The sequence below is a fragment of the Strix uralensis genome, chromosome 6 (assembly GCF_047716275.1).
Source record: "Strix uralensis isolate ZFMK-TIS-50842 chromosome 6, bStrUra1, whole genome shotgun sequence".
Classification (NCBI taxonomy): Eukaryota; Metazoa; Chordata; class Aves; order Strigiformes; family Strigidae; genus Strix; species Strix uralensis.
This window is the reverse complement of record NC_133977.1, coordinates 24886111-24899551: the sequence shown is the minus strand read 5'-3', so window position 1 is coordinate 24899551 and position 13441 is coordinate 24886111. Positions and strand designations below refer to the sequence as shown.

Below are 13441 nucleotides of genomic sequence, written 5' to 3'. Positions count from 1 at the left end.
ACAATTCTCAGTGAGATAAGACATTTAATTGTTGTGTTTCAATTATCAGCTGCTGTTGATTCATTTTAGGATTTTTCTGTTTAGCTTAACTCCTGTGATTATTATTACAGCTCTTTAAAAGAAGCATACCAGATTTTCAGTGAGAAGAGACTTGAAAGATACAACTCAGCATGCATACTGACCCACATATATAAAGATGGCTTTCTGATGTTCCTGTTAATTGACTGTTCTACTGATAATTTTCTATCTTTTCTATCTGATCTTTTTGATCTCTCCTTATAGTGGATATCTCTAATCTTCCATCTTGAGTTAACTGTTAGTCTTATGCAATTTCAGTAATAGGAATTCATTGCCCCTTCTTAAAAATTAACATGTGCTGATTGAACTAACTGTGTAATATCTGAGTTACTGAACTCTTCATTTTCCTGTAAAAGAATGGACAGTAGGTCTTTCAAACTTACAGTTTAACCAGTTCATAATTTTTGTTTGCACTGCTACTACTACAGCATTCTGCTAGAAATGCTGTCCAGATCGGAATGATGCAAGCAACATTTTAAGAAAATTCTACGTAATACAAACAGATAGTCACTTCTCAGTTTAAAAATTATTTACTGTATTGTATTGATAGATGTTAATTTTTAACACCATATATACATTTCCTTGGAATGTACCTTGCGTTTATGATATTTCTGGCCTTTCCTAAAACTAATGATTGACTTCCACTGATGTTTAAATGCTGTGGTTCTTAAGGACTACAGTATTTATCCCATACTTAGCAGTTTTTCCATTTTAGAGGCAGTATTCCACACTGACCAAACTGCGATGCATTATCTATAATTTGAATATGTTGCAATGGGAAATTTGTAAATAATAATCTGCAGAAAAGTGTGCACCCATGTCTTTGTACATTGGACCTAACCTCAGAGATGCTTAGCTTTAGGTCATGCCCAACCTGAAACATGAATATGTAAGCTGGGTTTTCCAAAGAAACATAAAGGGTGCACAGATATCACTGAAATTACGTGCATAATACACCCTACAATAATGTTGCCATCTGTTTGGTTTTCCTTAAAGGAATCTGGGCTATAGTGTACCATGGTACACAAAAATCAAAGTTAAGCCTATGTCAAAATCACGACACAATATATTGTCAGTGTGATTTGATAAAATCAGAGTGGGGGAGAAAGGAATTAATCTTTTTGTTTGAAGAACATACTTAATATTGTCTGCAATGTAAAAGTAGTATGGTACTTTCTGTATTCACATAATATTGTTTACGTTTCCTTTACAAAATCTGTATAGAATTTGAAGCTTCTCAAACATCTTTTAAAGGAATAATGCCTCTAACTTAAGTTTTCAGTGTCAGCAAAGAGATATCTTTAATGTTACTGTGGACCATCTCTCTGTCTAATATTAATTGCCTATAACTGTATACTAAATATGCTTACATCATTCCCTTAATAAAATTAGCTACTTATCAATGCAGCCATTTTACTGATGTTATACTCCACATAGTGATAACATTAGAAGAGTCATAGAATGCCGTGATCAAACTACTTTTACTTATTATAGTACTCATATTTGTCTGTTGCCAACATAATGATGGTGTGAAAGAATAATTTTGAAGATCTGGATTATATTATCAGCATGATTCATTGGTGCAGTATTGTTTTATGACAGTATTGTTTTAAAAGCATTTGTTTTCACTTTAGTCTTCCAAAACTAAAGATTTTTTTTTTTACTTTTATAGTGATTGGACATGTATGTGTACTGTACCAAAGTAATAAGTAGTTTCAAAATGCACAATAAATTGAGAAAATGCATTGGCAAGTGAGAATGCAAAATATCAGCTGCTGCTCTTAAGTATATGTGCTGCTCTTTTGGAAATAAAGAGAATTAAACTATCCTATACAACTCGTAACATGTGTTTTCATGTCAATGATAATGAAAAGTTTATATTAAAACTTTTTAGATTTTACAGACTTGATAGAATAACATTTACTTGAGACATGAAAATACATCTGTGCAGCTTGCTGTTGGTTTGGTCATGACGTTGGAAAATTATCTGTATTAACACATGCTATCTGAAGTGTAATCTGAAATGCAGCCACATGATTGGAATAATTAAACAATACAAAGTGTGAAGGTACCCATTCCTAACTCACTGAAATTTCATTTCAGAATTCTTATGCGTGGCTCAGAATAGTAGTCTAATAATTTCAGCAATTCCTTGTATGAAAATATCAAAATATTTTCAATAGGGAAAATGCACATGATGTAGTTTCTAATCTTGTGACCTCACCTGTAGTAGAGCAATTTGGCATTATAGATCGTAGATAAGAAATTATTTTAATGTCAGAGCACGGAATACATGCAAAATATTTTGGTATGCATTTAAAATGTGAACTTCTATTCGAGATAAATAAAATTGAAAAAAATAATTATGTGGGGTTTCATTCACAGAAATTAAATGCATCCAGTTCATCAGAAGGCAGCACAGTTGATATTGGACTACCTCCAGAAGGGGAACAGCCAGAAGCAGAACCTGAAGAAGCTCTGGAGCCAGAGGCTTGTTTTACAGAAGGTAGGCAAAGCAAAATATATGCATGGTGATTAGACTTAACTGTGTTGATTTGGGCTGGATTCTATTTTTATTCAAAGTCAAGAAGAAGCTTTGTGATTATAGTTGTATTTTCTGTTTGTATTAGTAACTCCTTCAGAGGTACTGCCATAGATGTACTGTTCTCACATTTGCTCTCTCTCCTTGGAAGGTATTATAAGAGTTACAAAGCTTTAACTTCAAATATTGAAACAAAAATCTTCAAATAGGAGAAACTTATCTGCAAACATCTGTTGCAGTAGCACTGAAATAAGCCAAATGACTTCTGTTCATTGTGATTCCTAATATTTACCTTATTCTGACATCTCAAAATTTATTATTGCACTTAGGCTGTGTGAGGAGATTCAAATGCTGTCAAGTCAGTGTAGAAGATGGGAAAGGGAAAATCTGGTGGAATCTTAGGAAAACCTGCTATAAGATTGTTGAACACAACTGGTTTGAGACCTTCATTGTCTTCATGATTCTTCTCAGCAGTGGTGCTCTGGTAAATTCAATGTGGAACTATTGTGTCTATTTTAAGCAGCAAGCATTTAGAATTACAGTTAATTATATAGCTACAGGTAACATATAGAATTTAACATCCAATTCATAAATGTTCTAATGTCATCATATATCAAAAAGTATTTGGTGTGTATTGTAGGATACGTAAGAGTTTGCTCACAGGCTATGAAAGAAATTGTTTGGCAAGTTCAAAAGGTAGTGTTAATGGAAATAAGAAATTAGTTATATTAGACTGGTATTCACATGTCTTCATATTGATGATAATAGCTTTTTTTTTTTGTCTTATACACATGTAAAATAAACCACAGCTGAGATAGGAACTTATCAACGGCAACCTGAATTGTCAAACTTAGATGTAGGGTGCCAACATGATTCTGTAAGGTATTTTACCAGATTCATGTTGAATCAGGTGTGCTGATGAAGTACTAAAGTAATTAGTTCCTCATAGCAGGAGCAAAATATAGTTTACTTGCCACACTTGGGTCAAAGCATAGTGATTCACTGTCAATGTAGATATTTGCTTTTGAAAAGAGTTATTAATCTCTGTTCAGCATTGCTTTGTGGGTTAGTGTGTATAGTAGTGTGTATAGCTTGGTTTCAATTATTAGTTCCTCAAAAATTCTATATCACAGTCATTTTTAAATCCCTCATATGATTTTGACATAAAGTTGTAGCTACCACAAAGGATATCCTTATGTTAGTAAGTCATTGCTATCCATGGAAATTAATTAAAATGAGACTTGGAGAACGGTATTACAGAAAGTTTCACCAATCACTGTTCAGCTCAGTTGAAAGCTGAATATTGTGTTTGGACCCACCTTTATGAAAAGACTACAGTATGGAGTGAAAGCAAAAGTTGTGCTTGAGGGAAGAATATATGTATTATCATCACATATATCTCCAATTCAAATTTTTTCTTGGCTACTATATACCACACTGCAAATTGTAAATACATTTAATTATATCTTCAAAAATCTTTTTCACAGGCATTTGAAGATATATACATAGAGCAGCGTAAAACTATCAAGACCATGCTGGAATATGCTGACAAAGTTTTTACTTATATCTTCATTCTGGAAATGCTTTTAAAATGGGTGGCTTATGGCTTTCAAACCTATTTCACTAATGCGTGGTGCTGGCTGGACTTCCTGATTGTTGATGTATGTATTCTTTTTCATGTCCTGTATGACAGGCTCTAAAAATCAGAATACTATGTTTTCAGGATAAGCTTTCTGTTCTATTCAATGGAAATTCTATTTTAAAACTGTTGCTGTGGTATGGTTTACAATTCTGTGCAGAAAAGAAAAAATACTTAGATATACTTATCACTCTAGAAATGTTTTGTTGATATTCTCTAGTTTTGTGATGTTGTAATGCTTTATTGAAATGATATTTTTTACTATTTTTTTTCACGGTGTGGAAAGGATGCTGTTCATCCTCTTCAGTTTTTGCTGTATATGAAATTTAAACATGTCAAAGAAATTGCTTTAAAGGATTCTAACATTCTAATTAATTACTGTAAGTGTCCTGCCACTTACTCTGTGTAATATGAAAGGAAAATGCTGCTAGAAACTCTCAGTTCCATTGTACTTTTCAGTACTCTTGCCCTTTTCGCTGCATGGCATGGGTGACCTTAAAGGGACACGTGGAGAACTGTAGATGAGCTCCCTTCAAATGGATTCTCAAATGATTTTCAAAAGGCTGCACCACCAAGTAGCAGATACACATTGTCTGAAGGAGACCTAGTGAGAAGTGCATTGTAATTTCAAGTCTATGTGCTCAACAATGCATGCACAGTACAGAGAAGCATAAATGGAAATCTACAGATCTTTAACCATATATAGCAGACATTCATTTCCCTTCCATCCCCAATAGCTTGACTACATCTATCAGTGCTAATAGGGCATCTCTCAGTTCCACATATGTAATTCCCATGGAACTCAAGGTAAGAATGTGTCTTGAATCACTTGTTTGCTCATTCCAAAAAGCAGCAGAATTCTATAGAAATTGCTATGTATCTCCCTAAAACTACAAGGATATGATAGACCATGAAGTCTTTATTATACAGAGCTTGGAAAACATTGTAACTTTTAAATCCATACCAGCATTGCAGATCCTATGATAAAACATGACTATATGCACACTTAGTATTCTGTGGTTGAGTCTATACCCTTGTAAAACTGATTGGCTCAATCATCAGATGTGTAAATTACCATGACCAGTAGAGCTTTACAGAGACACTGCAGACAATACTTTACACTGACATTATATGTTCACTGTATTTATCAACAAATATTTAATTCTTATTCAATAATCAGTGGTTTAGTTACTTCTGTGAACTTTATAAATAATATTATTAGTTTTTCATGTCAACCCTACCCTGGTGCAATTTTTTTCATGGAAAAAATTAATCTCTGAAGCATTTTTTTAAATCTTTAGTCAGAGCATTGAGATAATGAAGTGAAAAGATTAATTTGGAAATGAATTAAGAGAGGACAGGAAGGATGGAAGGGACGAGCATTAAATGGAGGGAAATAGAAGATGGTTTGGTTTTTTTTCTTTAATAGGGCCACTCCTTCCCGATGGTTTACTATAAAAACATTTGTAAGAATTATTGATGAAAGATAATTGTATTATTTATTTTACAGCTATTCTAGTTTATTTACTCATCTGCCTGCAGACCAGACCAGCGTTACGCAAGCCAGAATTGATGAAGTGGTTAAAGGAGTCACATGGAATGTAATGAAGTGTGGATATGCCTAACAATGAAGCTTCTGCCATTGTCTAACAGTCCTGATTAGTCTGGTTAAATCTGAACAGCACTGGTAGCTATGGCTGTTGAATAAGATTTTCTGGACATTAGACAGACACATTTGACCAAAGACCGGGTCTGGATGTGGTTTTTGAGAGCTTTTACATTCTCCTCAAGTTCTGAAGATATCATGGAAAGTCCTGACCTAAATTGAGCATTCCAATTCACCCAACTTTTGGGAGTTTTCTTTTTGCATGTGACTTCATTTTTCTTTAAATACCACCAAATGTTGACTAGTTTATGTGAATTTAGAAAGGATTTTTATACCATTCTACCAACATGATTTCATCAACAGGTACCAGAATATACTTTTATTCTACTTTGTCTGACTTGAAAGATCTTTCTGCATTATATAGGGATTCCTGGAGAAAGAGGTCCAGCCTTGAATCTTCTTGAGAAGTTCAGGGCACTCATCATTCCCTCCATATGTATCAAAAGGATATACAAGATGAATGAGCAATATTGCCTTTCTGTTTTTGTGTAGGTCTCTTTGGTTAGCTTAACAGCTAATGCCTTGGGCTACTCAGAACTTGGTGCGATTAAATCCCTTAGGACACTAAGAGCTTTGAGACCTCTAAGAGCCTTGTCGCGATTTGAAGGGATGAGGGTAAGACAAAATGAAAGAATCTGAAATAATGCATGCATACACAGAAACAATGCATGCAGAATAATCAATGACAAATCCATGCAGAAATGCTACACTATCATCCTATATATTTTACATTTATCACTAACATATAAGCAAAAGGCTTCATCTGCTTATATGAATTCATGTGTTATTGCACACATTGTTACACTTCTTTAGGTTACTTGGCCTTTCACCCTATTTCATATTTTCCTGGAGGGCCCAAGGATCTATGCAGTGTTACTACAAAACTGAATTTATCCCATACAAAGAAATCCTGCTATAGTCAGGACAGTTTTAAAAAAAACATTACTTCCTCTTAAAAGTGTGTGCACATATGCACACATATATATGCACATGTATATTTCATACAAGGTTAGAATATCCTGCACAGTCTATCAAATATCTTTTAACCTACCATTCTGTAAATATTAATTGAGAATTTCTGTAACAATTTAAAAGTTTTGTAATGAATTCCTATGTTAATGAGTAAATTGGCAGTGTTAAAATACCTTCTCTCTTTCAGATTAGAACGATTGCATTCTATTTAAGACAACTGTTCTAGCATATCCAAGATGGAGCTGCTTTTATGATATCTGGCCTAAATTGGTTGCTTACTTTTTTCCATACTGATTTTAAAATGTTGATTATCATCTATAGAGCACTAAGCAGCCTGAAAACATGTCAGAAGACTTTTGCTGACAGAGTCGGGTGTATTTGAGTAGTTACTATCCCCAGCTGTTTGTTATCACCATATCAGTTGCCACAGCTGAGACCCTCAGCTGCCCGACTGGGCACTCTCAGTCTATTCCAGTGCAAAGTCCAGCTGAAACAGACAGAGACCTTATGTATTCTGCTATGACGTGAAAGCTCTAGAAATGTTTCTCTTAGGTGTAGTAGTCAACAACTAGAGACAGTAGATATTTCTAGCTCAAGTCACAAGAAGATGTCTGAGTTACACCTTCAGGGTCCATCTGTCTGCTTTGGATATACTGCCATAGATTTAATCAGCAGATGCATTTGAGCTGAAACCCTACTGCTGTAGTTAAAAAGGATCCTTGTGGGAGCTCTCTACTGCAATCACTGATCTTTGACACCCCAGGTTATAAGCTGATTAGCAAATTTATAAGTCAACTATAAATGGTGAGCTTCTGAAGAAAATGTGATGCTCTATGTGTGTGGAAAGTAAAAAACTTCAACCAAAAAGGAAACAGGCTTTGATGAAAGGTTATAAATTCAAATAGAAAATACCACTTCCTTGTGTGCAACAAATTTCTGGAACTTTGCTGAAGCAAATTTGAAAATTTGGGATGTTTATATGAGATCCAAAACCTCAGTAGTATTTAGCTAAAAAACACATTAGCTGTTGGTTTTTTTTAAGAGAATGATTAGCAAAATAGCAATACAAAATATTACAGATTTTATATGCACACTGAGTTGCTTAAGTGGCAATTTAATGTGGCAAGGAAAAAACAATCACTTTGTCATGAAGGTTAATGGGTAATTGTCAATCCCATAACTACCACGTTGATGTAAACTTTACCTACTGATTTGATCCTGATATGCTAACTGTACCTCTTTGTAAAATAGCCAGATGAGATTTATGATATTAGCAAAAGATATAATAAAAAGTAGTGGGTAAAGTTAGATAACTTCAGACTAGAATTGCGACCTATATTTTTATTAATTAGGCAATTAACCATTGAAATTTTCCTATGGATATAATGAATTCTACCTTATTTAAAGTAATTAATTTCAGGCTTAATGTCTTTCTAAGATACAGCTGCTCAAGTTGGTGAACAAATTAGTACGAGAAGATAGTATGAGAAGATTTTTAAGGTCTGATACATGGAAATTCAAGATGTCTGTTTGTAACGTATTAATTTAATTGGTATTTAACAGCTATGAATTGAAAATATGACAATATATTATGGTGCACATATTTGCATAGGCACTTAAAATTACTTCCAGTGAGCATTATACTTCCTATATACAACCAAGATACTCCATTCTACACATCTAAAATTTTTAATCCACCATACTATTCTCCAGGATCAGGACTTACGCCTGCCCAAACTAATAATTAATAGAAAACATTGCCCCGATGGAAAACATGATGTTCCCCCTGCATCCCCCTGCTACTGCTAGGGGAAATACACTTTAATTTGCACTTGGGTCTTCATGGATGTAGCCTGTGGGAGTATAATTAATCTGTCTGTGCTCTGTCCCAAGCAGTATCACTCACTGCTATATGATGCTAGGCACATAGCACCTTTTTTTTTTTTTTTTGACCAGTAAAGAATGCTTTTAATGTCTTTCTAATGCTTTGCCTACTTTCACTGTCTGTCAGGCCTTGCTGTCCCTTCTCACACCCCTACTACCAATGGAAGCTAGGAGATGTCTGGGTCAGTGTTTTCAGTGATGCTCAACAGTATGTTTCGAGTGTCTTCAAATGATTCATATTACAAGCTGGTCCTGCTATAGCTTCAGGACTCAGACTGAAAACAGAGAAAGTAGGTCAGCTGTAGAACTCTAGCAATTAAAGAAAAGAAGAACATGACTGGACCTGCAGCTGTAGCAGAAAGAGGAACAGAATTCTTGGGTATAATGAGACTGAAAGCTCGGGGACAAATATTTTCACTTCATTAACTATCCCTTTATATCTCAATAATTCTTCCTGAAGGATGATATTATTACATTTAAGAAATCTACTTATATTTTTATGTAGAAGAATTGAGATAACTTTAAATAAAAATAGTAAAAATAATAACTAATATGTATTTGGAAAATATTCCCAAATTGGGAAAAAATGATGTAATAATTTATTATTCCAGTCAAACTTCCCACTAAAATCAGTGAGTTAATGGGTTTCCAATTTAAACTTACTCAGCATTATTATTAAACTATTCATTTTTTTAGGTCAAACTACTCCTCATGGCCTTCCACGGTTGTGTTATTGGCAAAGCTGAGAGTACAGGTTTGTCAACATAAGACAGCAATGTTGAAATAATCAGCAGAGATTTATCCTTTAGTCAGGGAATCCCCTCTGCCCAGCTGATGAGTGATAAAATGCTATATTATTTTTCTTTATTGATTTATAATAGGCATTGCTAAGGAGATTTTTAGTATGAGTAAGAAACTATTTTGATTTTTTTTTCATTTCCCCATTAGGAATAAACACTTATTACAACATGTGATTTAAAATATGTGGGGAAAAAAAAAAGAATGGAAGCTTTGGACTTCATCTACCATTCTATACTTTTATAGAGTCATAGAGTAATTTACATTGAAAGGAACTTCATTTTGTCCAGCTCCTAAATTTAACATAACAATGTCACTGAAGTCCTATGGGATCTTGAATATATTGTCCAAAGTATGTATCACCCTGAAGGTGTGATATTATTTTGAGGTATTATTTTGACAGGAATGGAGCCCTGAAATTAAACCAAGTATTTCTCCTTTCCTTCAGCCCAAGTCTACTATATGGTATACATGGTGGTGGTTCATCACCTACTACCAACATTCAAAGGTTTTATTTTATATTCTGTAAAATGGCAAGGAATGGAAGGTGCTCTACCTAGCTACATGACTAATTTTACAAGTAATTGATTCTATGCAGCCTATTAATTGTAGATATAAATATAATGCCAAAATATTTTACAGGCTTAAGCTGCATATTTGTATTTCAAATAGAAACAAATAGCATAATACCTACATCATATAAACTAAATGAATTATAAATAATCTCATCTATGTAATACCTAATGCCCTGCATTTTTAAAACAAAATCTTCATTAGGTTCTAAGGATCTGATTCAGTTGTTTTGGCAAAATTAGAGGCAGTGCTCCATATTTATTAAATTTTATATTGTTAGACTGACTTACAAACAGATTTACAGTAGGAATTCGCTAATTTAGCAGTTCATCAATTTCATCATTAAATAAATCATTCATAATGGACCTACTTTCTCCCTAATTTTATTTTCTTTACTATTTTTTTTTTTTTATTCTGGCATGTTTTTAATCATTGTTCATCAACATACATGAACTCATTTTCGTATTTTTCTTTCTTGAAGCCTGATTTTCCCCAAAATTAATTTGGGAATTAAATCAAGTCTCTTCTTTCTTCCAAGTCTTATCTGCCACTTGCCTGAACACTAGCAGTTTTTCTGTGTTCAGACACTCAGCTGGTTTCCTGATTTGAGTGTGTCTGCTTTTCTGGTTTTATATATAACCATCCAAATGAACATGCATACATCCCTGAGTTTTATTTAAAAGAATTCTTGGACTGTTTATCCAGTAAACATGTAATAGATAAAAGTTTGTTGTGTCTGATGCAATCAGTCATTAGAAATACTATGGATATGGTTTTGCAAACATACATTAAGTAAATATTCTAAAAAGATTTAATAAATACTGATTGATTTGTGTTAGATTTTTTTTTAGCTCATTTACATGTTTGTGCTTCTTTTTCCCATTCTTTAAAGCTATGATTTGCTACTGTTTGTATGTTTTTCTAATTATATTGACATTTTATCTTTCCTCTATACTGTTTTTCTTACTTGTTACTCTCAACAATTAAAAAAATGTAACACAGATATTAGAATAAAAATAAAGTGTTACATTTAAGAAAGGCTGATGAAACATTTGTAAGATACTGATGTCTGTGTTCTTATGCTGTCTCTCTTTGGTTTCATTTGTACTCTAGGTGGTTGTGAATGCCCTCTTAGGAGCGATTCCATCCATTATGAATGTCCTTCTTGTTTGCCTTATATTCTGGCTGATCTTCAGTATCATGGGAGTAAATCTGTTTGCTGGAAAATTCTACTACTGTGTTAACACTACAACTGATGAGAGATTTGATATCGGCCAAATCAACAACTATAGTCAATGTGAGGAGCTCATAAAAAACAATGAAACTGCCCGATGGAAGAATGTGAAGGTTAACTTTGATAATGTAGGCCTTGGTTATCTTTCTCTGCTTCAAGTTGTAAGTCACCACTCTTTAATTTCTATTTCTCTTTTGATACCTCTCTTGTTTACTTGTAACAGTAAAAAGTAATTTTTCATTACTTCTTTCATTTATATATCTTGTTTCTCACTTCTTGGTTTGGAATCATAAAGTGTGGGATAAATCCATGAGTCAACAGAAATAATACAAAGGGCAGAGGCTATGCTGACTAAGAGAAATTGCAATTCTTGTATATGAATAAAACATATAATAGAAGGCAAGAGTCACCTATTAACATTGCACTGTGCTGGTGTTTATGATAAGCGCTAAAGACACTTAGGTTTCAGCTCTTAAACAATGTTTCTGACAAGCCATTTTCCAGGAAAAGCATGAGGTAAACACCATTGTTCTGTTTATAGGCTACATTTAAAGGATGGATGGATATCATGTATGCAGCTGTGGATTCTCGTAATGTAAGTATAGTCCCTTGACTCCTTTTGTTTTGACTGTATGAGCTCCAGGATTTAAGAATGTAATTTTAACATCTTTCAGAAATAACAGTAAAAATGAGAGAAGAAGGAGTTATTATACTTTTGTAGTTAAAGAAAATGGAAATCATAGGAAAAATGCAAGAGAGGAAGAAAGCAAAGGAGCAGTTCTAAAGGGTTCCATATTCTCTATGGTGCAGTTGGATCAAAATTCGTCAGTTCCACAACAGACTTAACTATTGCAATAAAATGCCTTGTCCTCCTTTTAATTATGTGCATTGCAGCATTATTTACATTTGGAAACAGTCACTGATACACAGCTTGGGGATGATTTTTTGTAACACTGCTCTTTTTTTAAAGTTGAGGCTTTCACTGTGCTCTGCAAGCTGCCTGACTCCTTTTTTCAGGACACAGTTCCTATTCTTAATTTGGCCTGTGCATTTTCTTACCCTTTTGCCTTCCCCTTTCTCCCTTGGTCATCTAGTTCTAAGTAGACAACTGAATGAACTATACCAGTAAAGCTGCAGGTGTTTTGGTAAGCTACTCTCACAGTGGGAGGACTGTTGTAGTATAGTAAATGTGCATAGCTGTACCAAGAAAATATGCTTACTCTAAATATGGCTTGGATGCCTCTCTTCCACAATCAAGGGAAGTTTTCTAAGTGCCTATAGCATTAAAAGCTCCACAAGCCCACATCAGGGGCCTCCCACAAGATATACAGAAGAGTTTGCAGCTTTATGAGCTGGTGTTTCTGCTTGTCTGTATAGACTCAGATAGGTGGTACTATACTAGTTTAAACCGATTGTGTCTTCAGTATTTATTCTATACTCATATAGGCCAGTTATATTTTTTAAAATGAAATATCAAATTTGATAGCAAGTTCTTTGTCAAGTTCTTTGTCAAGAATGTAACTTCACAGATTGAAGATCAGTAGGATAGATATGTGGGAACTTGACCGTAAGAAGCAAAGATCAGAGTGAGAGCCCTAAATTCTATCCAGCAGATACTTGATTCTGTGCTTACAGTTAAGCTGAGGCTTAGTTTCCATGCCTTTTTTGCAGGTTTTGGATCAGCCTAAGTATGAAGATAACCTGTACATGTATCTTTACTTTGTAATCTTTATTATCTTTGGATCATTCTTTACCTTGAACCTTTTCATTGGTGTCATCATAGACAACTTCAACCAGCAGAAAAAGAAGATAAGTACTTCATCATTATTCTGAAAAGAAATCTAAAAAAGCTTATTTTGGTCCACACACAATAACTTTATTCATTAAATATTATTTTTCATTTTATGATAAATTAATATGTACTTTGCATATTAAATACATTATATTATTAAAGCTTATGATTTTGCTTGGTGAAGGCTTGATGGACAAGTGACAACATATGTCTGTCCATGGTTAGTGAAATACCCAATGTCATCTTTGTAAAGATGTGGACTT

General features: G+C 33.8%; 1 protein-coding gene across 5 annotated transcripts in view; it reads left to right on the top strand.

Annotated features, from left to right (window-relative positions):
* Window positions 1-13441, top strand: part of SCN2A (sodium voltage-gated channel alpha subunit 2) — a 79463-nt gene that overhangs the window by 59157 nt on the left and 6865 nt on the right. For all 5 annotated transcript variants that reach the window (XM_074873316.1, XM_074873313.1, XM_074873317.1 and 2 more), the window contains exons 18-24: window positions 2464-2584; window positions 2950-3104; window positions 4108-4281; window positions 6418-6540; window positions 11266-11547; window positions 11928-11981; window positions 13058-13195. In XM_074873316.1, coding sequence (XP_074729417.1) covers window positions 2464-2584; window positions 2950-3104; window positions 4108-4281; window positions 6418-6540; window positions 11266-11547; window positions 11928-11981; window positions 13058-13195 — 1047 coding nt within the window. The remainder of the gene's footprint in view (window positions 1-2463; window positions 2585-2949; window positions 3105-4107; window positions 4282-6417; window positions 6541-11265; window positions 11548-11927; window positions 11982-13057; window positions 13196-13441) is intronic.